The following is a 25,979-nucleotide window of genomic DNA, read 5'->3' on the forward strand; positions in this document are numbered from 1 at the left end:
AAAATTCTACTTAAATTTGGCCAATAAACCGAAGGAAAAAAAATTGTCGGTAAAAAAAAAATTCGCAGTCACATTTTTTTCAATTTAATGGTAAAAAAAATCAGATTCTAGTTTGTAAAAAAATTCCATTTGAAAAAGCACTTCGGCGTGCACTTATTTTTAAGTCAACATGCCTTTTTTTTTTTTTTTTTTTTTTTTTTTTATCTAAAAATATTTTCCTGCTTTTCCTCTTTAACTCGGTCTTGTTCCTTTATTTAAACTTTTTCTATCCCGCTTTTCCACTTTAATTTTCACTCTTTCATCCTCTCTTCTATTTTATTTTTTTCTTTTATTTTTATTACTTCTCACTCTGTCCGTTAGTTATCTCACTAACTGTTAGAGCTAATCTTGGGAAATAGCCATGGGGTTTTTCCATCCTTAGCCTCTCTATCTAAATATTTTTCACACGACATACGACTTACATAAAACCTATTTAAAAAAAAAAAAAATAATAATAAATTATTTTTGTTCTCCAAAGAATAAATATTTCCTTCAACTCATATTTAAATTTAATGGCTCATTAAAATCGCCAAACAAACAAAAATAATGACGCAAATGACCAGGACTTTGAGTTGATCATCAATAAAAAAATATGAAAAATAAAAAAATAAAACGCGACTATGTGATTTGTTGATACTGCGGTGATTGTCCCAGGTTCCGGTTCGGCAATCATGAATTACTGTTTATTTATAGGAATGCTGGGATCACTTGGATTATTATAAATGTATACTATTCACGTGATAGAATACTTCTGCACATATATAAATATATATAAAAGTACAAACAAGTACATACATATATAAATAGATGAATTTTATCATAAATTTATACTATTCTTTGTATCACCGATATATATATATATATATATATATATATATATATATATATATATATATATATATATATATATATGCATCAGTATTTTTTTTCTCGGTGACTTACCATAATAACCAACACAATATCCGGCTTTTGTAGATACGCGTATCTCCTGGATTATCATTAATTTTTCTGAGATTTTTATATATTAATTTTTTCTGAGATTTTTATATATTAGTTCCATAATAATAATAATAATAATAATAGTTATTAAAAATTTTTTTAGAAATAATAATTATAATTTACTATCCGAAAAATATATGTAATAAATGTGATAAATTACTTTTTCGAGCAAACATATATTTATATATATTTTCTATATATGTCAACATATACCCAAACCTAATTCATTTTTTACGCGCATATATATTGTATATGTCATATATATATTTTTTGAGCGGAGCAAAAATTGACTGATAAAAAAAATGTGGGGCAAAATGAACTGCTAAGAATAAAAAAAAAATTATTTTTTTGTATTTTTACTTCTGAGTCACAAACTAATTAGATATGGTGTAATTACAAAGAGGATTAGGGGGCAAAATGAGCCGCTGAAAAAATTAATGCAATTGTTGTTTAATAGAATAAAAGCGTAGAAATGATTTGTATGGTACATTAATCTATGAAACGATAAAATTATTTTTTATTAAAATTTTTAATACTGATAATTTTAAACGCAATTATAATTTACAAGTACATTAAAATAAATTAAATTTTTTTTAATTAAAAAAACTCTGAAACAATAAGCTGATTGTTCTAAAGAACAAATATACTCTGCATTTAAATTATTAAATGTACATGAGTAATTTTACAATTCTCCCGGTAAGTTCTTTAGTTATTTCCAGATAAATGCAAAAACGTCGTAATAAAGAGAGAAACTGAAAAAATTTTAACGGAAGTAGTATAAAATATAAGTACGCTACATATATATATATATATACATACATAGCAAACTTAAAGTTATCGTCATTTTTTTTTGTCAACGTCAAAGTGCTTTTAATCAGCGTAAAAAAAAAGTTAACGATAATAAATTTTTTATTATAAAAATAAAAAAGTATCAGGGAATAATGAAGTAAAAAAAAATAAATGGATAAATAAAAAGAGTTTAGATAAAAATTAAATATTGTAAATAATAATGAAAAAAAAATCTAGCTGTTGAAAGTTTCCAAGACTAGGTGGAGATGATGAAGAGCTTATTATAGACTTACAGGGAGATCTTACCAGGGGAATGAGAAACCTCGAAGACTATTAATCTTAGAGTTGAACCGTGAGAAGAGAAGCTGTTGGCGGACGAGACACCCTCCGTATTATCTTTAACCCTCCCTCTTTTGCTGTTAGTTAACGCCAATGCGACTCGTCCTGGGCGCCTTTATTTATTTTTTTTTTTTTTTTAGTGTGAGTGTTCCTAGATGATGCGCGGTATAGCCCACGGGAACAAGTCACGAAAGTACATTATTTATTAGGATATTACGGACGATCTAGAGCGTTAATAAATAAGTTAGACGTGGAAGTATAAATATCTTGGTAGGCACTCGTAATTTAAATTCATACTTTGTCTCGCCCTGAAAATAATTAAAATTATTTTCAGTTTTATCTCTGGCCCTTGGATTATTAAGCGGAATCTCGTAATTATTTTTTTTTAATTTATCATGAGGTTACATTTGCGCAGAAAATACTTTTAGCCTTTATTTTTGGAAATATAATTTTTTTAAAATATAAATAATCGGCTTTTGTTCTCCATTTCGCGAGTTATCTCATTACACTCTCATTACTTAGCGCCGGTTATTTAAATGGCTGAAATTTTAATCAAAAGGCTCAGTTTAGCCTTGACACTGATCTTGGACACAAAGACCACGTCCTTGAGCTGCAATGAGTTTTAAAAATACTTTTACTGACTTATCAAAAATAAATCTTTTTTTTTTTTACTGGCTCCACTTTATCAAAATCTTTGGCGAGCCTCTCTTCCCCCTCTCTATTTTATTTTAATTACTAGATTAAATGAGCAAACCAAAAAGCCCTGAGTTAATTAAAATAATTACTAAAAAATCTCGGGGTAAAATGGAACACTTTTATGTCAAAAAATTTTTTTTTATGAAAAATTCAAATTTTTTCCGGTTGGTTGTAAAAAAAAAAATGGGAAAGTTGATCAACGTCAAAATTTGGTTTTCTATGAACATAAAAAAACTATGAGGTAAAATGGGTCACAGTTGTAAAAGTAAAAAATTTTGATCGACCATATTTCCTTTTAAGCAAAAAAAATATCTGTCTTCAAAAACGAGCGCCATTTTGCCCCGGGTGCACTTATATTTTATTTCAACTATTAAATGGACAATTTACTCATAATTTTATCTTGTTATTTATCCCCGTAAAAAATGTAATCTGTAATGGATTTTTTTTCCTTAACTCACATATATATATATAATTTAATTTACGTTCACAAATACATGAACGAGGTCAAATGTAAAAATTCCATATTGCATTCTTGTTGTTGGGTGCCTCCGGCTCAACGACACTCTACCTCTACACATTCCACCACGTCAGTCAGTGCAGCTCAATGCTATACCTACAGGATAATTGACCCAAATATAAAACCAGCAAAAAATAATAAACAAATAAATAAAGATTCGTAAATAATTATCTCGCTTGTCCCGGCGACTATTATTTAACACAACAAATACTACTCTGTAGCCATCATATTTACGGATAAACATGTTTATATAAACATACATATATATGAATTATGTTCTAACAATAGCCGGCTGCAAGGTTAAAATGTATGCCCTCATTAAAATTTAACCCAAAATTTAATTTTTATTTATCATGATATTAATAACCTCTGGATTATATATGTATATATGTATTTATATAATTGGTGATATATTTAAAGCAATACTTATATTTTATAATTTCAGATCAAAGAACAGAAGCCAATGTGACATCCAAGGTCCGTTGAGCCCGTGAAATCTGGCAAGTGTCAGAGATTGGCCGTGTCATCGATTCGTCGAGCGGCGGCTCGTCGACGAGGATGAAGGCCGCCATTTCAATCCTCCATCTATTAGCGTCGTCATCAGTAACTTAATCCTATCAGTCGATCGGTCGGAACTAAAAAAATCACAAGCTAGCCATAAAAATCTAAACACGAGTCCCCTCTTAGCCAATAATAAAACAACAAAAAACAAACAAGAACAAGAACAAGGAGAAGAAGCTTATCAAGTCGTCGTCGTCTTCAAACTGAGGATGGCGACGACGACGGATCCAAATCCCTCGGACACGTCACTGGATCCGTCAGCTTCTAATTTAACGAACTCTTCCTCAAATGATAATAATTTGAATTACACGACTCAGCCGCCATGGCCAGACTTGTCGGTGTCTGTTCCCAAAGGCTGCATTCTCGGGTTCATAATAATAGCAGCGGTCTTTGGAAATCTCTTAGTGATAGTGTCGGTCATGCGTCATCGTAAATTACGCATAATAACAAATTACTTTGTGGTATCGCTTGCTCTCGCTGATATGCTGGTGGCGATGTTCGCGATGACATTTAATTTAAGTGTCCAGGTGACGGGTCGTTGGCTGTTCGGGTATTTTATGTGCGACGTATGGAATTCATTGGACGTGTACTTCAGCACTAGTTCAATACTTCACCTGATGTGTATATCAGTAGATCGTTACTACGCGATCGTGATGCCACTCAAGTATCCGAGCAATATGACGAAACGTGTTGTCGCGTATATGCTGCTAGCCTGCTGGGTATCGCCGGCGATCATATCATTTGTACCGATTTTCAATGGCTGGTACACGACCAGCGACAATGACCACTTTCGTCACTTGCATCCTGACGTATGCGAGTTCAAAGTTAACGAAGGCTACGCCATTTTGTCCTCGAGTATCTCATTTTGGATACCTTGTACCATTATGACGCTGACGTACTTGGCGATATTCAAGGAGGCCAACAAACAAGAGAAGCAAATGCACAGCAGGATGGGGAACGCGATGCTTCTGAGCCATCGGCCGAGTCGCGACCTCAACAACCTCAATGGCGAACTCAACAGCGGGGGTTCATCTAAAACGCTTACGCTCAACGAAATAAATACGGATCATCTGCACACGCCGACCAAGGACAAAAATTTGATTAAAATGAAGAGAGAACACAAGGCTGCGCGCACACTTGGAATAATAATGGGCACATTTATCTTGTGCTGGCTGCCATTCTTCCTCTGGTATGTCACGATAAGTCTGTGCGGCTCAAAATGCCACTGTCCGGAAATAGTCGTCAGCATTGTCTTCTGGATCGGCTACACCAATTCCGCCCTAAATCCACTTATTTACGCTTACTTCAATCGCGACTTTCGGGAGGCTTTCAAAAACACACTTCAGTGTGCATTCTGCTCGCTCTGCAGAAGAGAACCCTTTGATCTTGAGACTCTTGATATACGAAGACCGTCTTTGAGGTTGGTGCATTTCAATAAATTAAATTTTATAGTGAGTTATTTTTTTTTAGAGAACTTAATAGGGGCGGGCGAATTCACTGAACTTGAGAATTATTCGGAGGAACTTGACGCTGATATTTTATAGGAAATTGTAATACAATACTGATCATGTGGGAGTTTTAATTCGAAATTTGAATTTTAAATTGATCACTTGAATTCTGACCGAATAATTCGTATTGTTTGTGAATGTTTTGAATTTTTTGAATGGTCGAAAAATTTCAAATAATTTGACAAATTATGAAAATTTAAAAACTAAAAAATTGAAGGACTTAAAAAAAATTGAATACTTGAAATTTTTCGAACGATTAAATTCGAAAATTATTCGCCCATCCCTAAAACTTATTAATAAAATTTTTCACTAAAATACGAGCTCAAATTTTTTTTGTTGTTGCTGGCATTCTAGGTATGATGACCGTACAAAAAGTATGTACACAGAGACCTACATCAAACACAACGATCGAAGAAGATCGAGCGAGTACGGGAGCAGCCTCTGAGACGAAACGAAATTTAGATTTTAAATAAAAAAAAAAAATAAATAATAAATAAATACAAGCAATTAAATGCAATTGTCATAATAATCAATATTGAATTAAATTATAAATTAAATATTGTCATATATTTTTTTTATATTACCGCATAAAAGATATTTTATAATGCTGAATACTTGTCATATAAATATTACCGTAAACGTCTACTTCATATCATGTAATTATTTCATTGATAGGTACTATTTATTTAATGCCGCCAAAATTTAATCGTTTATTTATACTCTCGCTCGTGTTGTTATAAACACAGAGCAAGTTACAGAGCAAGTTAAGAATTAATCAATCACTGAGCTTAGACTTGTATTTTCATTTATTATTTATTATCATAATTGTTTTCCCAACAGGATTTTATTTCGCGTCGAGCTGATACTCAACGGCCTTTTTTTCTATTTTTTCATGTTGTCTTAGGAATTCTATGGCTGAAGAGTTTAAACTGAGAAAATGAAAAAATAAAAAATTTTTTTTTCTTTGCGATACTTATCATAGAATCATCGAATCACGATACCAAAGTTTAATTATACCATTAACTATCTCTAAAAATAAAACCAAAGAGTTATTTATTATAGGAGTAATCGATTTAATCGCCACTGAAAATGAAAATCGCCTCGTACGCTATAAATTTATAACTTTTAATAATTAAACCCTTTGTAGCTAAATAATGTTTGTATAGAATATTATTTAAATGCTCTCTACATAAAATTAATTAAAAATATCAACTCAGCATCGTCATCTTTTAATTTCATTTTTAAAGAATCAATTTTTTAAATTATTTTTTTCATTTACTTCGCCTGGAAAAAAATACGTAGATACGCGCAGATATGACCATACATACCCGTACATGATCATATATGACCATATATGAACATATATGAGCACATACAGTCATATATGAGCATAGATGATCATTTATGGATATATATAATCATTTATTAACATATTTGAGTACATATGGACATATATGACCATATATGAACATATATAAGCACATACAGTCATATATGAGCATATATGATCATTTATGGACATATATAATCATTTATGAATATATATGAGTTATAGGAACATATATAAATACATATGAGCATATAGAAGCATATATATGATTATTTATGAACATTTTTGAGTGCATATGTGCAAATAGAAGCATATATATGATCATTTATGAAGATATACGAGTTATACGGACATATATAAGCATATATGGATATATATGGTTCATTATACATAATTTAGGGCCTGGTCATATAAATACAAATATGATCATATATGAGCATTTATGGTTCATACATGAGTCATATAATCATATATAAGTTTGGGCCTGATCACTCATATTAATAGATAATCATATATGGTCATAATGGAATTTAAGTCTGATCAGATATTAACATATCTGATCAGATATCATCATATATGACCATATATATTCATATATGAAGCTATAACAGTATAGGATATTTCATATAAGATAATCGATCAGATAGAATCATTTTTCATATCTGATCATATCTGAATATTTTTTTCCGGATCATTCTCAGGGTTTCATTACATTAGATGAAAAAAAAAAATCAGTTAATTTAAATGAATTAAGAGGCAATATGTAACGTATGCTCAAGAGCCAAATCATCATCGTTCACCAAACGAACTTTATTACAAAGAAATAAAAAAAATATATATATACATATATAAATAAGTAAATCGTGTAAATAATAGCTATAAATAAATAAATAAATAAAGTAAAATATATAAATAAGTTCCACGGGAACGAGACTGGCCTGACATATTTATACGAAACCAACTCGTGAAGGAAAATATGAACGCTGTATAATTAATTATAATATTGATAATTATTATAATAATTATAATACTATAATAATAATAATTATAGTTAGAAATTAAATTAGGGAGACAGTGCAATATATAAAATATATTGTTGAGTATAATTAGGTGCGTATGGATGTTAATGAATGTTAGTTTTGCGATAATATATTATAAATATATATTGCTGTTACTTGCCGTACTGAGTATATTGTATATTATATATATGACGCAATAATATATTTATGTGGGAAGACGTTTATTTGGTGACATGATGAATTCCTCTGTTCTTTTCAGCGAATTATGAGTTTAAAACCCGTCAGTTGTAGCTAATTAACTTTTCGTCATACACAACACGCACACACGATTTACCCAGGCATGAGTATAAAAATATTACATGTGCGTCTGTCTGTCTCGTCCAAGCCAAAACGTTAACTAATAACAACAAGTGCAGTGTAACTTAAGTTACACTGCAGTTGTTGTTAATAGTAATGGTTTGTTGGGTTTCAGTATTTGTATATGACTTTGTCGTGACAACTCATTATTACATATGTATGTTGCCAAAATATATTTCAAATTGTCAAGGTGCCAAACCAATCCACCTTTAACTCATATAATATAATAATAATGATAATCATCATATATTTATATTCATATATATTTCAGAGGGTGGGCAAAAATGGACACCATTTTGTTTAAAAGAATTTTCTTTTTTTTTTTTTTTTTCCGAAAAAACGAATTGTCGGTTTTTTTTATAAAAAGTGGGGTATGTTAGTCAGTTTGCAGTTTGCTCAAATGTTTTTTTTTTTTCTAAAGAATTTTTTTTTTGAAATTTTTCATTGAAAAATTAAAAAGTTGACTCTGAGGTAAAATGGGTCACTTAAAAAAAAAATTTTCTGTAAGAATTCGGTTTTGGAAATTTTTTTATAAAAAATTTAGTCTAGGGTAAAATGGATCACTTGAAAAAAAAAAATTTCCTGTAAGAATTCGGTTTTGGAAATTTTTTTTTAAAAAATTTAGTCTAGGGTAAAATGGATCACTTGAAAAAAAAAAAAATTTCCTGTAAGAATTCGGTTTTGGAAATTTTTTATAAAAAATTGAATCTTGGGTAAAATGGGCCGCTAACATTTTTTTTTCATGGTTTAGAAAATCGTAGCTTACCAACTTACCCCCGGATCTTAATAAAAATGGTGACTAATTAATTTGAAAAAAAAAAAAATTTTAGCTCATACCTCGAATTTCTGCCTATATATATGTATATAAATATATGTGTATATATTATCGTTAAAAAATTATAATCGTGTTGAAGTGATAAATAAAATAAATAATGGCTCAGAAGAGAGATATTATTATGATAATTATGTTAGGAGTAACAAATTGGTGCTTGTAAATATTCTTTGTAAATAAATAAATAAATAAATTAATTAATAATGAATTAATAAATAATTGTTTAGCGAAGTTAATTTGTTCAACGTAAACAATGTTGTTTTTTTATTGTATTATTTATTATTTTTGTTTTTCCAGGAATCGCCGCTGGTTATGTGCGACTCTTTTTGCGTGTACTCACTTACTATGTAATATTTAAATGAGTGTTAATAATTAATAGATAGCGGATAATTGTGCTTGATAAAAAAATTAAAAGTATAGATGAGTTGATAATAATAATAATTTGTAATATCATACCCTTGACATAATTTATTTATCATCAAATAAAAAAATTTTATATGAAGCTTTGCAATTTGAAAAATTTTTTTTTTTCCATAGAGAAAAAAAATGAATTTTATTTGAGGTAATAATTAAGGGTCATTAATATTCATGGTTGTAGGATTGGCTGAAATAATATTAGCTCATGAAAATCTTCCGGCAAACACGAGATGAGTAAAGAGAAAAATAAAAAGAAAATTTAAGAACAGGATTAAAAAAAAAAGTGAGCAAATACAAGGGCACAGTAATTCTGCAATTTTAAGAGCTCAAGGTTCAAGTCATTAACTTAAAAAGCCAGTTTTCCTTACTTGCTACCACTGCAATAACCCACGAGTGTTTTATGATTTCAGTGGTTATAATTTAACTCAAAGTAATTACAAGTACTAGTGTCTTATTCCTGTAGATTTACTCGTATTACCTTTTCTTTTATCATTGTATTATTATTATAAATTAAAATAATAAGCACAGAAAAGATAATAATGAGTTATTTTAATTAAATAATTGAATTAATGAAGATGACACGTTAATGGGAAAATAATTGCTTAACTAAATGACACTGTTAAATATTGCGACGGTCTTTTAATCTCATTTAAGTTACATTCCCCATTACCGCCTCATCTTAACGCTAAATATGTGCCGTAATTAATGTGCTTGAGGTGAACCTTATATATATGTGTTTTAGTCCAAAATTATTATTTATAATTTATGTTATGTCTTCGTAAAGCACTTTATCTATGCATATATCCTTCAATGTAATAAATTCCTCTGAATTGTTTGATTAAATTTTTTTTTAATTTTTCCGCAAGTAAAAAAATTGACAATTCTTATGGTTTCAAGTTTTACTATTCATTAACGATTTTTGGAATTATCTGGACAAAAAAATAAATTTACTTTGTTCTTTTAGTCCTTGGCGGCGGGAAATTCAAAATCTAGAGAATTTTGAACTCTGAATTTCTGGATCTTACTCTTGGGTATTAAAACTCCAGATAACTTGATAAATATTCGGTTTTTCGAAAAATTATAAGAGACCTTTTTTGTAGAGAATTTAAAGGGCTATAAAAAAGGTTTCTTTACATTTTTTGAAAAAATGAATATTAATCGAGATATTTACAAAAAACAAATCACACTTTTGTTTTCTATAGATTTTGAATTTTCGATCAATAATTGTGAATTTTGAGTATAAAAATAAATATACTTTTTGAAGTTTTGAAGTTTTTTAACATTCATAGGTCCAAGTAAGTTTATATCTTAAGAATTTGCCGCAAGATTAAGTTAAAAATATGAAAAATTATGATAATTATTACAAAAAAAGTAAATTTTCCCTTTTTTCCAGATTCAAAATTAAAATATATGATATAAATATATAAAAAATTATACAAAAACCTTTGAATGATATTCCTACGAAATTCAAAAAATGAAACCTGCGAGCTTCAATTAATTAATTTAATTAAAAACGACCAAGATTTATTATTTCCCGAGCCAATAAATTGAGAAAAGAAAAAAAATAAATGAAACAAGTTGTTTAATCTCATTGAAATCCATACTATTGTATCGGGCTATCAATAAAGATTAGTTACAAGTTCTCGTTAATTTTCTCCACCCTCAAAAAACACCCGTACCAGAGAAGGTACCAGCTGGTAAGAACTTTTGCCCGCATGCTTCCCGAGCACGCGAATTAGCAGCGCGCACGGAAGCCTTCTTATATATAATAATAAATATCAATCGCAATGATTTATTAGAAAAAATAAAAAAATGAAATCTTTTTTTTTTTTTTTTACACATTTTTTATAAAAAATAAATTAAGTAAGTCGGTAACCTGAAGTATGATTAATTGATATACTACCGGGAAAAGTAATTAAGGTCTACTAAGCCAACGATCTGATTCTTCGAAAAATCACATCTAGGCTACTTCTAACAGATCTAAGATCTAGAAAAATCTCATAGTTTCCAGGATCTTTATTCGAAAGATCTATGGAAAAATTTGTGGAGATTGGTCTGGTTTGAAAAATTTTAGATTTTCATAGATCTTCATAAATCGAAATAACCTTTTCCGGGTAAATTTATCGATTGCGATCAATTTAATGAAAGTTTAAAAAATTACCGACCGCAATAGAAATTTCTTAGTAATTTTGAAAAATATTATTTTAATTACGAAATACTGTAACGAAAATCTTGAATCAGGCAAATATTCGTCATAAGTGTGGTCATGCAAAACATTGGCACGTTGACTATTCTCTCTATTTCTCTAGCTTTCACTATATATGTATGTATGTCTGCGCATGAAATCATTCAGTGTACAGTACTCATGGGTATTTTTTTTATTATTTAAATTAAAATAGCGATGGATTAGCGCGAGATGGTGGTAAAGTGTCTGGTTTAAAATTTTGTTTAAAAATAACATTGTTATAAAAAAGTCAAATGTTTGATAAAATAATAGATAAGTAATTGTATTTTTGTACGTGACATTGCCGTGAGTGGTAAGAATTAACTGCTGGCAATTACTATGTTTAAAGCTGACCTTTTACTGCACGTAACACACACGCGCGTATTATTATATGTTATTATATGATTTTTCAATGTCACCAGCCAATCAAATTACCAAGATTTTAAAATCATTTTTTTTATTTATTTACTAAAAATTTATACTCATATTCTTATATTTATTATTTTTTTTTCAACTAAAATTTTGATTAATGTTCAAAGTTAAATAACTCATGAAATACTAGGTCTACAAAAAAAATCAAAGAGATTTTTTTTGTAGGAAATTTAATTCTCTATAAGTTTGGTTATATACATTTTTATCATATCTTTCATAGATAATCCGGAATTTCAATTTAAAAGGCTCAGCCTCTAATTTGATTAAAAATCGCATTCTATTAATGAGACAGTCTCTTTAAAATACGAATTGTGGCTAAACTATTGAAGATATGACAAATATGTTTATATACATTTTTATAGGAAATTAAATTTCCTATAAAAAAGTATTGATTGACTTTTTCAGTATGTCCAGTAGTTTAGACACAATTGTAATTTAAAGTAATTTGAAATTTATTTTTGTTCTAAACCAAATTTCGCTTGAAATAAATTTTCTTTATATTATTATTATCACATATATATTATTACATATACTCAATAAAAAAAATAGCATTCAGTTGCAAGGCTTCTCCCACAAATTGGATAATGACGACGGAGCTAAAAAGTAAATATATGTAAATAAGTATTTGTCAAGGGATCGTGCATGTTTTTAAAACCAAAAATAAAATGCCATCATCAAAATAAATTACACAGTATACATATATATATATAAACCCCAGCCCATAAAAATTGATACCATTACAACACAGGAAAAAAAATAAACAGCTAATGGCAGTCATTTATTTAAAAACTCAAAAATATTACCGACAATCAAAATAAAAAAAAGTAAATAAATTAAAGTCGAAACAATTTACTCTACATTTAATTGACACATTAAATCTGAACCATGTACTAAATACTTAACAATAATAATAATAATTAATATATAATATGAACTAAAAATAAATGGGGAAATCAATTAACGCATACTATGCAATAAGAAAAGACTAATAATTAAATTTCGATGTCTTGTAAATAATAAATGTATAATAATTACTAAAAAATATATAATAATTATTAAAAAAAATAAATCACTGTACCATAGTATAAATTAAATAAATAATGCAATTATTGTATAAATGTATTGTCATTTAATTTGTTATTAATAATTTTAAGAGATTATAAAAAATATATAAATTGTTTTTATTTAAAAAAAAAAATGAATAAATAATTAAAAAAAAATTTTTAATTGACTTTTTATTTATAAGAAGCTCAGTCGAATGACCTGGTCCTAAAGAGAAGAGTACGGAAGCTGAAGCAGCAGCAGTTGCAGCAGCAGCAGTGAAGCCGATGAGTGTATGAGTTTATATTAAAGTTGGGAGAATGTTAGTGCGGTGGTTGCGCATTGCAGCAACCCCAATACAAACACCCACTCACGCCTCCCTTTATTCACATCCACTTTCGTCCTTATTCTTCACTCATGCACATTCCGTACTGCCTCCGATAGTACACAGCCAGACTACTAGTACATACTACAGTCAGCACTAGTGACATATATACGTATATATACATATACATATGTGTGGATATGAATGTATATATAGATGAGTAAAGTACTAGAGCACGGGGTAATGCAGTTGTAAGGCGCACTAGAAAACTGGCCCTGACTGAGAAGTCGAGCAGAGTCAAGTGTGACGAGACTGCAGTTTAAGTTACACTGCTTTATGTCACCTTCATATTTTTTTTTACATACTAATAATAAAAAAAAAAAAAAAAAATTTTTAATTAAGGAAAATAATGGAAGTAAATCAGCCGCGATTATTCAAAAAATCTAAAGAATTCGAGATTTAATTTAAATTAAAAATCCCATTTAAATAGACTTTCTTTATCCGTGAGTCTTTCGTGCGAAAGACGTAAATATTTCTTTTTATTTCTCGGACATTATTTTTTGCGGTGGTGAAAATGTTTTGTACCGAGTCAAAGATGTGACCTTGGCCGGGGTTGATTTTAAACTCAGATTGGGTACATGCGATCCCCGAGGAGTTGATATCGTAGTTTCATGATAAGAATATATGGATTAAATGCTAGTATCATGGTATATATCGTGTGAACCTTGAGAATAAACGTATCTGAGAGTGTGCCAGCACACTTATAGCTAATTATTATTACGTGATTATGTCGATATCATTCCTCCATTATTCACTCGACAGCGATTGTTGCAAGTTTTATTTAAAACCCACTCGGGAGATACGATTTATGTTTTATATATTAATAGATCACTCGCATGCTAAAGCTCAAGCTTTTTAGTTCCTACTTTGCTTACTCGCGATAAACGCGTTTCCCAGAAGACCGCGGCCGGATGTCAAAATTTCGACATTACCTAATTTCGACAAAATAACCCCCTCTATGTTCACACATAATTTTTTTATATTTCATATACTTGAAGTCAATAATTAAAAATTTTTTTGAATTCGCGCCCAAAAAAAATTTTTCCGCCAAAAAAATATCTGACGCAACAACCGCGAAAATTACGCGAGTAAAGTTATCTGTCCTTGCAGTAATCTGAAAAGTGATTAATATCAATCATGGTAATGTCAACATACAAATCGAAAACATGTGACCGGATTCAAGGTCTAGTTCAAATTCTAGCCTGCAAACTGCTCGCTTCAACACAAAAGTCGGCGGCTTCAAAGGCGGCATAGTCGTAGAACAAAAAATCAAAATTTTATCGACGTTACACAACTACCCGGAATTCCCCAACCATGGGTTGTTGGCCGTTCTATATAATGATACGTGTCCCATTACCACCATTTTGTCTAACCCATCTCTCCTATTGGTGCTCAGTGACGTCAGTTTACCGTCGATTGGCGGGCGGTAACGTCAGGCCGGTTTCATTTGCCGGAAGCACACACACATACTTGTATCACTTGCACACAAATTTACTGTCTCATGCTCGTGAGTTATGACGTATGTTGATGCGCGAGCCCAAGCCGATCTCGCGTTTTCATTCTCATCGCATACTACCTCCGCGGTCTGAGTCTAACACTTGCCAGCTCGTGATTCAAGTGCACAAGTCTTTGTTGTCAAAAAGTGATTCAAGTTCCTAGTGCGCGGCAGTTACATAATTTTTTCATTTTCAAGAATCTAGCTTCAATTTTTTAAAGTAGTAATTAATTATTTTTCGCGGAATTCATTATTAGATCGATCGTCGATCGCCGCTAAACCACTTAAGTGGAAACAGTCCAATCACCCATCGATTTAGGGAGGGTAAGTAAAATACTAAATACCAAAGGTCTTTTTCTACTTACGTTTACGTAACAAATTTTTCCAGTCAAACCAAACTCGTACCTATTCTACTAACATATTGTTACATAAACCTCAATTTTTTATTCACCGAAACTAAAATATTATTTTTTAATTAAAAAAAAAAAATTAATCAATTCTCTTATCATTTTTTTTTTTTTGATAATAAAAATTAAAAATAAAAAAAAAAGCTATTTCATTCCTCAGCAATATTCACACAGTATATATAGATGTCATGTAACTGTTGAATGTTTGTTATTATCTTTATTTATCAACACATTTTTACCCCTTCCATGTAAATTTTTTTTATTGCCACCAATTGCCATTCTATTGAATAAAAAAAAAAAAAAATTTTTTAAGTGAATAGTTATTCTGAAGAAGATGACGCAAATTGCTCAGAAAATTACTTATGGGAATCTCTTACGTAATGATTAAAATACGTGTAAATACGTTCAGCTGAAATAAAAGTAATTGGCATTTGTAATTAAATTTTAAATTGGATTGAATAAATATGTAGAATTTTTTTAAAGATAAATTATTGAGTAAAAAATCGATTTTTTTTATCTTGATTGTAAAAAAAAATGTGTGTATATATTGTTATCTGTTTTCCTGGTAAAGTAATCAAGTAATGACATGCGGCAGGCACATGATCAGAGGCGCCAAAAATAGTTTTTCTGTCTGGAGATAATGATCTAGCTATTACATATAATCAATGTAGATCTAGATCTAGATTTGAATCTAGATATTTATTAGCTGAAATTTATTGACATAATTTTTAATTATCCCTTTGAATTGTTGACTCATGAGAATGTTATACAACCTAGATCTTGCCAACTCAAATTAATGATTTTTTTTTTTTTATAAATAGAATAAAATGATTTAATAGATAAATATTTCCCGAGCCAGGAAAATAAATGGTAATAAATTAAATGATTGTTAATGCTCGTGAGTCATGCATCGATTCATATAAATAATTGATGTCATGTATGTGATAAGATAAGGTTCCGTTTCCTAAATACAACCTTGATATTATTTTTTTAAGAGCGTTAATGTTTTTTTTTTTCTGTCAAAAATATTTTCTGTCTCGTTAATGGGACAATTAATTTTTTATTAATAATATTTTTTTATACTGTTAATAGGTTTTCAAAATCCCTCCTATTTCAAAGCGTTCAACGGCCAGCAACATTACATTTGATAAGGGCGGGGAATTTAACGTAAATATGTTTTTGTTTATTTTATTACTCATAATTATAAGATAATTGCTTACATTTTAAATGATCACGTTGATATTTTTTTTTTAATGAGTTGTTGAAAAATATCAACCACCGGGAATCGAACCCGGCTAGTCAGAGTTCCTGTAAAAAATAAACCATATAGCAGCATGTATAAAAATTCGTCATATATGTCACATATACCAATAGAATTTTCACATATGAAACATATATGAATCATATAAGATCAATTTTCATAGATGATCTATATATGATTTGTACATAAATCATATGTGGATCACATATTGCTATATACGAAAATTGGCCATATGTGATTAATATGATTCATATATGAATATATATGGACATGTATGAATCATATATATGGATCACATATAGTCAATTTTCTAATGTGCATCATATATGGGTATATGTGAAAATGGGCCACATGTGATCCGTATATGATTCATATATGGATCACATATAGTTCATTTTTAGGCGTGCTTGATATATGGGTATATATAAAAATTGGTGATATGTAGTTCATATATGATTCACATATAGGTATATGTGATTAATATATTTTTGGGTTTGAATATTAAAAAGTATTTGTTGATTAACTTGTAATTGTACTTATTTCAGGTACAAGAAAAATGCAACAATACGAAAAAGCAGTCATCTGCTTTTCATGGCGTGAAATCGCGGCCGCAATTGTCGGTCCCACCATCGAATGCGGTCGTACAGAATGCAAAAATACTAACACCGCTTATAAGTCCGACAACGGAAAAGGAATTGCTGAAGGATATAATGTGGATTGGATCTGCGCCATCCTCGAGCACTACGGACTCGATAAATTCATCCCCGAATCAAAGGGACGAGGACAACACGACAATATTTTCACCGACTTGGGAGGAAAATTATCAGGATCTAAGTGGTTGGTGCTCCAGGATCCCCATGGATCACAGCAGTTACAGTTTTCCTGTAGGTGAATCTCTTAACCGTGGACATTCAGGTAAATCTCTCTTGAATTTCATCAACCTAATTTTTTTTCAATGTCAATTTAAGTTTACCATAATTATTATTTTTATTTTGCAGGCATGAAAATTAACGATAAGACTTACTCGACAAACGTGGGGGTTGTTATTGACGTGGGGGTCACTTCTGCATCGACAGTCGCCTTCGATGAGTTTAAGCAGCAAAGTTATAATAATAACAATAACATTAACAATAATAATAATAATAATGACAGTAACAATATCAATAATAATATAAATAATCATAATAATAATAACAACATAAATAACAATCAAATCGTTACCATCCTACCACCGATTGATGATGAGAAACCGGAAATTATTGGGGGGAGCATCGATGTACCTGATGAATGGTTGGATTTACCAAAATCTTCCATAGCCTTACGTACCGACGAGTGGATTCGGCTTGTTGACAATGAAAAAGTAGATGAACCGCTTCAGCGAATTGAAATCGACGGAATTAATGACAATTTTGACAACAGTAGTCCCGTCGAACCGACAGTTAATTGGGACATTATCAGTACTTTTGATAACAATGAGAAGGATAACTTCGATTTGCTGTCCTATTTATGTGATGTAAGTATTTTTTTTTACAAACAAAACGGGACAAAATGGACCCCAGATTATAATAAAAATATTTATTTTTTTTTTAATTCGGTTTCAGGACAATATCCGTTCACCAGAAAGTATATCAACAGACTCAGTAGACATTTATCAGGCGTCAACAAGCTACGACCCACAAAACAATGATAAAATATTACGATTACACAACACACGACAGAGCCGAAGAAGTTACAAATCAGAAAATCCGTCTTTAATTAAAAACTCATCAGATCTACATGACGTCAAACCATCGAAATCACTTCTCAAGTCATTGGTAGCACCGCCATCGCCATCGGCGTCATCATCATCGGGGGGCAGACTAAAAACCGCGAGGACGAAGACCAGAACAACCAAGGCAATTAAGACGCGTATGAAAAAAGAAGAAATATCAAGTGATGAAAAGAGAGGCCGCAAAAGGCAGTATGACAGTGATTCGGACGACGCGTCTTCGGACTTCAGCTATCGCGAGTCCAGGGAAAAGAATAACGAGGCCTCGCGTAAATCTCGTATGAACAAAAAGGCCAAGGAGAGAGAAATGATGAGCAAAGCTGTGGGTTTAGAAAAAAACAACAGGGTTCTAAAAGCTAAAGTTGAGCAGCTCGAAAAAATGGTCATGACCATGCGCAATGCTATACTTCAATCTGCGCTAAGAAGAAATGTTTAATTTTACAATATTTTTATTTTATACAATAATATTATCCATATATATTTCTACGCCATTTAACGTCTATATTTTTTTTCTTTTTTTTTTTTAATTTCTCTCGTTATCATTATTTTTATTTTTTGAATAACGAGATAACTAATTAAATGGCGTTAATTTTATTATGCAAAATAAACAAAGATTTAACATTTATAAAGACAAATCTTTGATATATATTATATATTTAATTTGAATGCTTTATTATATATGAAAGATATATATTTATATTTTTTATAATTATATGAATTATAATTTAAAAAAAAAAAAAAGTTTGAAAATTTTAGCGAATTATAAAAATATGATTCATAAATTATAAAAAAAAATATTTATGCTGCAATTTAAATTAGCAATTGTAATTGTTATTATTTTTATGTTGGTTGATGGTTATATATTATATATATTATATATAAAGGGGAACTGCATGATTTAAGTTAATTACTGATTAGTAATTAAATTTTAAAAGCTCTAATAAATAAATAATTACTGATGCAATTGATGGTTACTAAAAAAAAATATGTAAAAAAAATATTTATATATTTTTAGTCGGCATTATATATGTTTTACGTCGACAGCAGTAAATAAATCATTTTAATTAATTTAAAATTAACAGACCAATGGCGATATATGTTTAAAAGCCAATTGCTGAGCAATGCAAATAGATAATTTATAGCGCGACAAATCACTAAATTATATAGATAATTTGTTAAAATGCTTGAAGCGATTCTGTTGGAAAATATATTTATAAAATAATAGTATCAATTTTATTTATCAGTTTATTTTTAAAAATGACAGTTCAAAATAAAATTTAAGCTTAGTTTCAGTTATCACTTTACACTAGTGATGTAGGGCAGAGAAATTGGCTGACAATTGACGTCAATTGATCAGCGAAAAATTGACCAATGATTTTTTTAATTTAACGCCAGTTTTCGCGCCAACTTTTGCCTAGAAAATTTACCGCAGTTGACTGAATTATTTTTGATGTCAATTGACGTGCAATTGTCAGCCAATTTCTCCTCTGACCATAGAAATAATTTAAAATTTTGAATAAAAAAAAAGTCTAATAATTATGGTCGCTATCGAAATGCATTCTGGTATGAAGACAAATGCAATAGATATATTTATATAAATATATATTCACATGTTATAGTTATTGCCGATCTACACACAACACAGCATTTGCTAATAATGATAAATAAAAATTATTTTTTCATCAGCTAGCTTTTAAGCTGCAAAAATTTTATTTTAAATCTCGATAAAAATGAGCCTAGTAATTAAAAGTGTTGAAAATAAAAAGAATATTTTTAAAATTAATACATTTTTTATTCAATCATAGAAATATTCACCTCATATATATATATAATAATACACGTACAATTAAGTTATATAATTAATTAGTTAGTAAATTTAAATAGAAATTATGTAACCATGAGCCGCGGCGCGATATTCATTGCCATCAATTCTTGGAACAGCAACTTGGCGGCATACGGCAGCCGTATCTGGGATATCTGGGTTTTATTTTTGCAGCCCTTGCACTCAAAAGTGTTGTTACGTAAATTAGCGATGGCTATCAACCCGCAGAAGTTGCAGATATGGATGCGGTAGGGATCAGAAACTTCGAATAGACGCTCTCGTAAAAATTGCGCTGCTCCATGAGAGATCTGGCAATCACGTTCCATTTCACCGAAACGCAGTCCTCCGTCCCTGAATTCAAAAATTTAATTAGTTATCACAGCAAAATCAAGTTAGCAGACAATTTAAAATTTTCGAATTTTTTTTTTCGCCAAATTAATTACAATAAAAAAAAAACTAAAAATATGCACATGTAGAAAATTTAAAAAACTCTAAGAGCAATTTTTTTAAATATTTTTTTTTCATAATTTATCATTTAAAAACGAAACCAAAAATTATTAGACGTCAGCTAAATTGACTATTATTAAAAAAAAATTAAATTTGGGCATTTAAAATTTTTTTGACGACCCATTTTGCCCCAACTATTGTAAATTAAGTATCCAACTCACCTAGCACGACCTTCCATAGGCTGTCTCACTAAAATTTGTACTGGACCACGTGCTCGACTGTGGATCTTGTCGTCCACCATGTGCTTCAACCTCTGATAGTAAGTAGGACCCAAGAAGACCTGAGCATTAATTTTCCTTCCAGTGTGTCCGTTGTACATGACCTCGTTGCCTCTCAGATGGTACCCGTACTCCTGGAGTAGGGTAGAAATTTTCTGTACATTGACTGCGTCATTAAATGGAGTCGCGTCACCGATTTCCCCCTTGTTAGCAGAAACCTTCCCCTGAATGCACTCGATCAAGTGACCGATTGTCATACGGGACGGAATGGCATGAGGGTTGATGATAATGTCAGGCGTCAGACCTTCGCAAGAGAACGGCATGTCCTCCTGCCGGTACTGGATACCGCAAGTTCCTTTCTGCCCGTGTCTTGAAGCGAACTTGTCGCCAATCTGTGGTATCCTCACACTCCTTACTCTTATCTTACAGAACTTATATCCTTCGCTATTGAGGGTCAGCATCACCTGGTCAACAATTCCTGTTTCACTATTTCGCAAGAAAGTCGAGGCATCTCTTTTAGTGAATCTCTTGGTGGTTCCTTCAAGCTCGTCATCGGTCTCGGGCAACGTGATAGTCTTGCCAATGACAACATCGTCACCGGAAACACGAATTCCTGGTGCGATAATTCCGTCATCGTCCAGCTTGTCATAAATCGCGTGACGCATTCCCTGGCAAGTTTGTCTTGTTGGTTTCTCAAATTGTTCTTCCTGGTCTCCGATTCTCTTGCTCTCGGCGTCTTTGTAAGACCGGTAGAAAACTGAACGGAAGAACCCGCGCTCTACTGCGCTGGCATTCAAGATGACACTGTCTTCTTGGTTGTAACCGGTGTAGCAAAGAATAGCGACGATGCTGTTGATACCCGCAGGCAATTCTCTGAACCTCAAGTACTCCATGGATCGGGTGGTGACGAGCGGCTTGTGGGGATAGTAGAGCACGTGGGCAAGGGTGTCCATCCTCACGTGGAAGTTCGTAATGTAGACACCCATAGCTTGCTTACCCATAGCACTCTGGTAAGTGTTCCTGGGACTCTGGTTGTGATCAGGGAATGGAATGATCGAGGCACAGACTCCCAGTATCATCGCCGGATGGATTTCGCAGTGCGTGTACGTGGTACAGTAGGCGTACTCTTTGTCTTGTCGCAAATCATCTGGAGACATGGCGATCATGACCGTCTCTTCCTCGAGAGTGTCAATGTACTCGACGACACCACTTCCGACCAGTTCCTGCCACCCGTCGTTGTTGTAATCCCGTTCCTTCAACATATTGATGTGTCTCTTCTTCAGCAGCAGCTGCTGGTTCTCGACAATCAGCAGTGGTCTACTAATCCGACCAGCGTCCGTGTAAATTCTTATCTCTCGATCACGGATGTCCCGGATCATGGACACTTCGGATACAATGATGTCCATCTGACGTCGCAATTTACGCAAAGTGGCCATCAGTTGATCTGGGTCACGATGGATTCCTACCCAGCAGCCATTTACGAATATTTTAGTCGCATCTGCGATGGCACTGGGTGCGATTTCTTCAAGGTTTTCCATCGACCACTCCTCCAAGAACTCGAGGATCGGCGAGGGCTGGGAGCCGACACTGATGTAAGCCATCAGGGCGAGGTTTTTTACCAGACCTACGGCAGCGCCTTCTGGAGTTTCGGCTGGACAGAGCATTCCCCAGAGTGTGTTGTGCAACTGACGCGGCTTCGCCAGCTTACCATCACGTCCGATGGGGGAATTGACACGTCGCAAGTGAGACAACGTGGAGGCAAAGGTCAAGCGGTTCAATACCTGGGACACACCAGCACGAGCTTGATGAGCTTTCTTCTGATCGCCCCAGTTACCTGTGGCCAGAGAGTATCTCAGCCCGTCAGTGATGATCTTCGTCTTGATGGCCAGCTCCAAATTAAAATCTTTTCCACGATCAATGAACTTCTGTGCATACATCCGGACTTCTTTCATAAGATTTTTGAACAGGCCGCGGAATAGAAAAGCCAGGAGTGGTCCAGCCAGGTCTAGACGTTTGTTACCGTAGTGATCACGGTCATCAAGCTCACGACGACCCAATGCGGCGGACAGCAAACGATGGACCATGTAGCCAAGAAAATAAGCTTTCTTGGTCTCGCAGAAGTCACTGATACCCACGTGCGGCAGCATTTCCTTCTGCAAAATTTCCCGCGCGTATTTAATACGCTTGTCTTTAGTGACACCGGGACGCGCACCACGAGTACCGATAAAATTCAATGCGACATTCTGCTCCTGAACGACAAAAGCCTCGTCCAGTGAGGGCTTGACCATCTCCATCATCTCCGGGTCGTCGAAGTCGTAGATTATGTGCTCGAGGATGTCACGGTCGGCGACAAAACCCAAGGCACGGAAGACGATCATTATTGGAATTTCTTGTTTGACATACGGTAGGATAGCAATGATATGTTGGCCGATTGCTGATTTTTTTAAACTTGCGCCACTTCGCGCCATCATGTTGATCCACAACGTCGACGTTGGACGCGAGCTGTGCTCGAGACACGAACGTATCTCAGCTTTGTAAGCGTACTTGCCGTCTTTCATAGCGAAAACGTAGACAGTATTCGTCGCCATTTTTTCCTGGGCTATGAGAACTTTCTCGGAGCCGTTTATTATGAAATAGCCACCGGGATCCAGCGGGCACTCGTTCAGTTCCGTTAAATCACGATCCGATAGACCAGCAAGTAGGCAGTACTTTGAACGCAACATGATTGGGATTTTACCGATGAATGTCTTCTGATGCTGGGTCTCGATCGCTTCTTCCTGGTCTTTGACGATCGTCTTCGCGATGTCGACGTACAGGGGCGCTGAGTATGTAAGGTTTCGCAAACGAGCTTCGTTGGGCATCATAGGGGATGGAGCTCCGTCTTTCTCCCAATGTGTCGGCTTGGACAAGTAGATTTGCTCAAACTTAAGCAAGTGTCGTGTCGGGTTCTCGATTTCACCGGATGTGTGCTGAGCCTCTGCTTGCAAATCAATCTGTGGCGACTCCTCGACTATTCTCTGGACTGACATTTCTATAAACTCGTCGAAACTATCCAGCTGCTGACGGACGAGACCTTTCTCGTCGAAGTAGGCGTTTATGACGATCCAGCACGCCTCCTGCCATAGTTTTGATGAAATTTCCTCAGCATCTTCGCTCTCGTACTGATCTAAATTTTTAAATTCATCAAATTTTTTTTTAATAATTGAGTAAAATTGAGTACAAGGAAAAGGGGGAAAAATGGACCCGACAAATTGTAAAGAAAATTACAAAATTTTTTTTTTTGAGTTTTTGAACAAAATTATTGGGGTATTTTGATTTCCGTATTTTTAGTTTGTAAAAAAAAACACATGGATCATTTTACCCCTTCCTTATATATATTTTACTGAAAATAATTAATAATTAATTAGTAATTATTAATTTTAGTTTTTGAAGTTTGAATTTTTTGAGGTTACCTACAGTTTAAATCTTAAAAAAAAAAAAAAAAAAAAAAAAAAAACACAACAATAACTTATTTTAAAAATATTGAATTTATTTAAATTAAATTTAAAAATATTCAAATTAATTAATTAAAATAAAAGTAATTAAATGAGCGTCCGTTATGAATAAGTAAATAAAATTATTATTGGGGTTAAATATTAAAAAAATATACATATATATTTATTATGTAAAATAATTACCTTCGTCTGCGTACATGACGACTTAATTATTTTACTTTCTTACAAATTAATATAAAAACTACAGTATTGTTACTAATAATAATAAAAAATGTCAGTGGCCGTTAACTAAGCGGCCAAGCGGTTTCGTTTGACAAATATTGTATTTTTCACCGATTGCTAGTCCATTTAATACAACAGCATCAGAATCAGAGTCAGAGATGAAACTTGTAGGCAAAATATTATTTTTATGCTACCGCCATCTTGAGTTTCAAAATGGCGGCGTCTGAGCGCGCGCGGGCTCACTGCGCTGTAGGCTTCTTCGCTCAGTCGTTGAAACAAAAGACTGAGTGAGAGTGAGTGCAAGTAGTTGGTGAATGTTGAAACGTTAACGTGAAGTTTTTGTAATATTTATGCGCAATTAATTTAAAATTAGTGTTTTTTTTATTTAAATAATTAATTGTGTTTAACTTTTGGTGAAAGTTCATTTATTTGCAGTTTGTTGCGTAATGTGTAGTGTTTAGTGATTCGTGGTGATGATTCTAAAGTTCTAGAACTGATACCTGATGTCTATTTTATTCAAAAATTTACACAAAGTTAATATTTGAATAATTCATTCAAAATAAATAAAATTTATTTTTAATTTTTATTTATAATATTGAAGTTAGCAGACAGTTGTCAGTTTTTCAATTTTTTTTTTACGACTCATTTAGAAGAAAAAAAAATTTTTAAAATGCATGTATAGAAAATTTAAAAAACTCGAAGTGCATTTTTTCAAAATATTTTTTTTTATAATTTATTGCTTAAAAAAAATATCAAAAAATTGCACTTTTAGTTTTTTTAATTTCCTACATGCGCATATTTTTAGTTTTTTTTGTAATGACGATGAAAAAAAAATTCGAAAATTGTTCATTGTCTGTTAACTTCAGGATCGTACCGCGCGTGGGCTGACGGCGCTGTAGGCTTATTCGGTGAGTCGTTAGAACAAAAGACTGAGTGAGAGTGAGTGCGAGTAGTTGGTGATTGTTGTTACATTAATGTAAAGTTCTTATGATATTTATGAGTAATTAATTTAAAATTAGTGTTTTTTTTATTTAAATAATTAATTGTGTTTAAGTTTTAGCAAAGCGGTTGATTTATTTGTAGATTGTTGTGTTGTGTAGTGTCTAGTGATTCGTGGTGATGATTCTTTAGCTCTAGAATGTACCTGTTGTCTACTTATTCAAAAATTTACACAGTGCATATAATTATATTTAAACAATTAATCATATAAATGCAAAGAATCTGTGGTGTAGTGAAGTGTTCAGTGCTAGTGTAAAGTGTTGAGTGTCCAGTGCTGATGGAAAGTGTTGCTGATGGCTGA

General features: G+C 32.0%; 3 protein-coding genes across 4 annotated transcripts; 2 read left to right on the forward strand and 1 right to left on the reverse strand.

Annotated features, from left to right (window-relative positions):
* The first annotated feature begins 3,951 nt into the window (after positions 1–3,951).
* On the forward strand, positions 3,952–8,432 carry LOC103571731 (octopamine receptor beta-2R). 2 transcript variants are annotated; one of them, XM_008550001.3, is made up of 2 exons: positions 3,952–5,360; positions 5,803–8,432. In XM_008550001.3, the coding sequence occupies exons 1-2, from the start codon at positions 4,150–4,152 to the stop codon at positions 5,891–5,893; spliced, it is 1,302 nt and encodes a 433-aa protein (XP_008548223.1). In that variant the 5' UTR covers positions 3,952–4,149; the 3' UTR covers positions 5,894–8,432. The 2 variants fall into 2 exon arrangements, with proteins under 2 accessions (XP_008548223.1, XP_053598225.1); XM_053742250.1 differs by having other exon boundaries at positions 3,952–5,391; positions 5,803–5,883.
* Positions 8,433–12,643: 4,211 nt separating this feature from the next.
* Positions 12,644–19,643, forward strand: LOC103571733 (probable basic-leucine zipper transcription factor J). Its single transcript, XM_008550003.3, has 6 exons — positions 12,644–12,662; positions 15,270–15,304; positions 16,480–16,554; positions 17,194–17,563; positions 17,647–18,161; positions 18,250–19,643. The coding sequence occupies exons 1-6, from the start codon at positions 12,644–12,646 to the stop codon at positions 18,850–18,852; spliced, it is 1,617 nt and encodes a 538-aa protein (XP_008548225.2). The 3' UTR covers positions 18,853–19,643.
* A 101-nt stretch (positions 19,644–19,744) lies between these two features.
* On the reverse strand, positions 19,745–24,845 carry LOC103571735 (DNA-directed RNA polymerase II subunit RPB2). The gene is made up of 3 exons (XM_008550006.3): positions 24,641–24,845; positions 20,907–24,129; positions 19,745–20,589 (listed from the first exon to the last, which is right to left on the reverse strand). The coding sequence occupies exons 1-3, from the start codon at positions 24,654–24,656 to the stop codon at positions 20,304–20,306; spliced, it is 3,525 nt and encodes a 1,174-aa protein (XP_008548228.1). The 5' UTR covers positions 24,657–24,845; the 3' UTR covers positions 19,745–20,303.
* Between the last annotated feature and the right edge of the window lie 1,134 nt (positions 24,846–25,979).

This window comes from Microplitis demolitor, chromosome 10 (assembly GCF_026212275.2).
Source record: "Microplitis demolitor isolate Queensland-Clemson2020A chromosome 10, iyMicDemo2.1a, whole genome shotgun sequence".
In the NCBI taxonomy this organism is placed as follows: domain Eukaryota; kingdom Metazoa; phylum Arthropoda; class Insecta; order Hymenoptera; family Braconidae; genus Microplitis; species Microplitis demolitor.

What these genes read in the sequence shown, in the direction of transcription:
- LOC103571731 (XM_008550001.3), top strand. Translation starts at nt 4,150, where the DNA reads ATGGCGACGACGACGGATCCAAATCCCTCGGACACGTCACTGGATCCG. An exon ending in ATACGAAGACCGTCTTTGAG is followed by an intron (nt 5,361 to 5,802) that starts GTTGGTGCATTT and finishes CTGGCATTCTAG; the next exon opens with GTATGATGACCGTACAAAAA.
- LOC103571733 (XM_008550003.3), top strand. An exon ending in TCTTAACCGTGGACATTCAG is followed by an intron (nt 17,564 to 17,646) that starts GTAAATCTCTCT and finishes TTTATTTTGCAG; the next exon opens with GCATGAAAATTAACGATAAG. An exon ending in TGCTGTCCTATTTATGTGAT is followed by an intron (nt 18,162 to 18,249) that starts GTAAGTATTTTT and finishes ATTCGGTTTCAG; the next exon opens with GACAATATCCGTTCACCAGA.
- LOC103571735 (XM_008550006.3), bottom strand. An exon ending in CCTATGGAAGGTCGTGCTAG is followed by an intron (nt 20,590 to 20,906) that starts GTGAGTTGGATA and finishes TTTTGAATTCAG; the next exon opens with GGACGGAGGACTGCGTTTCG.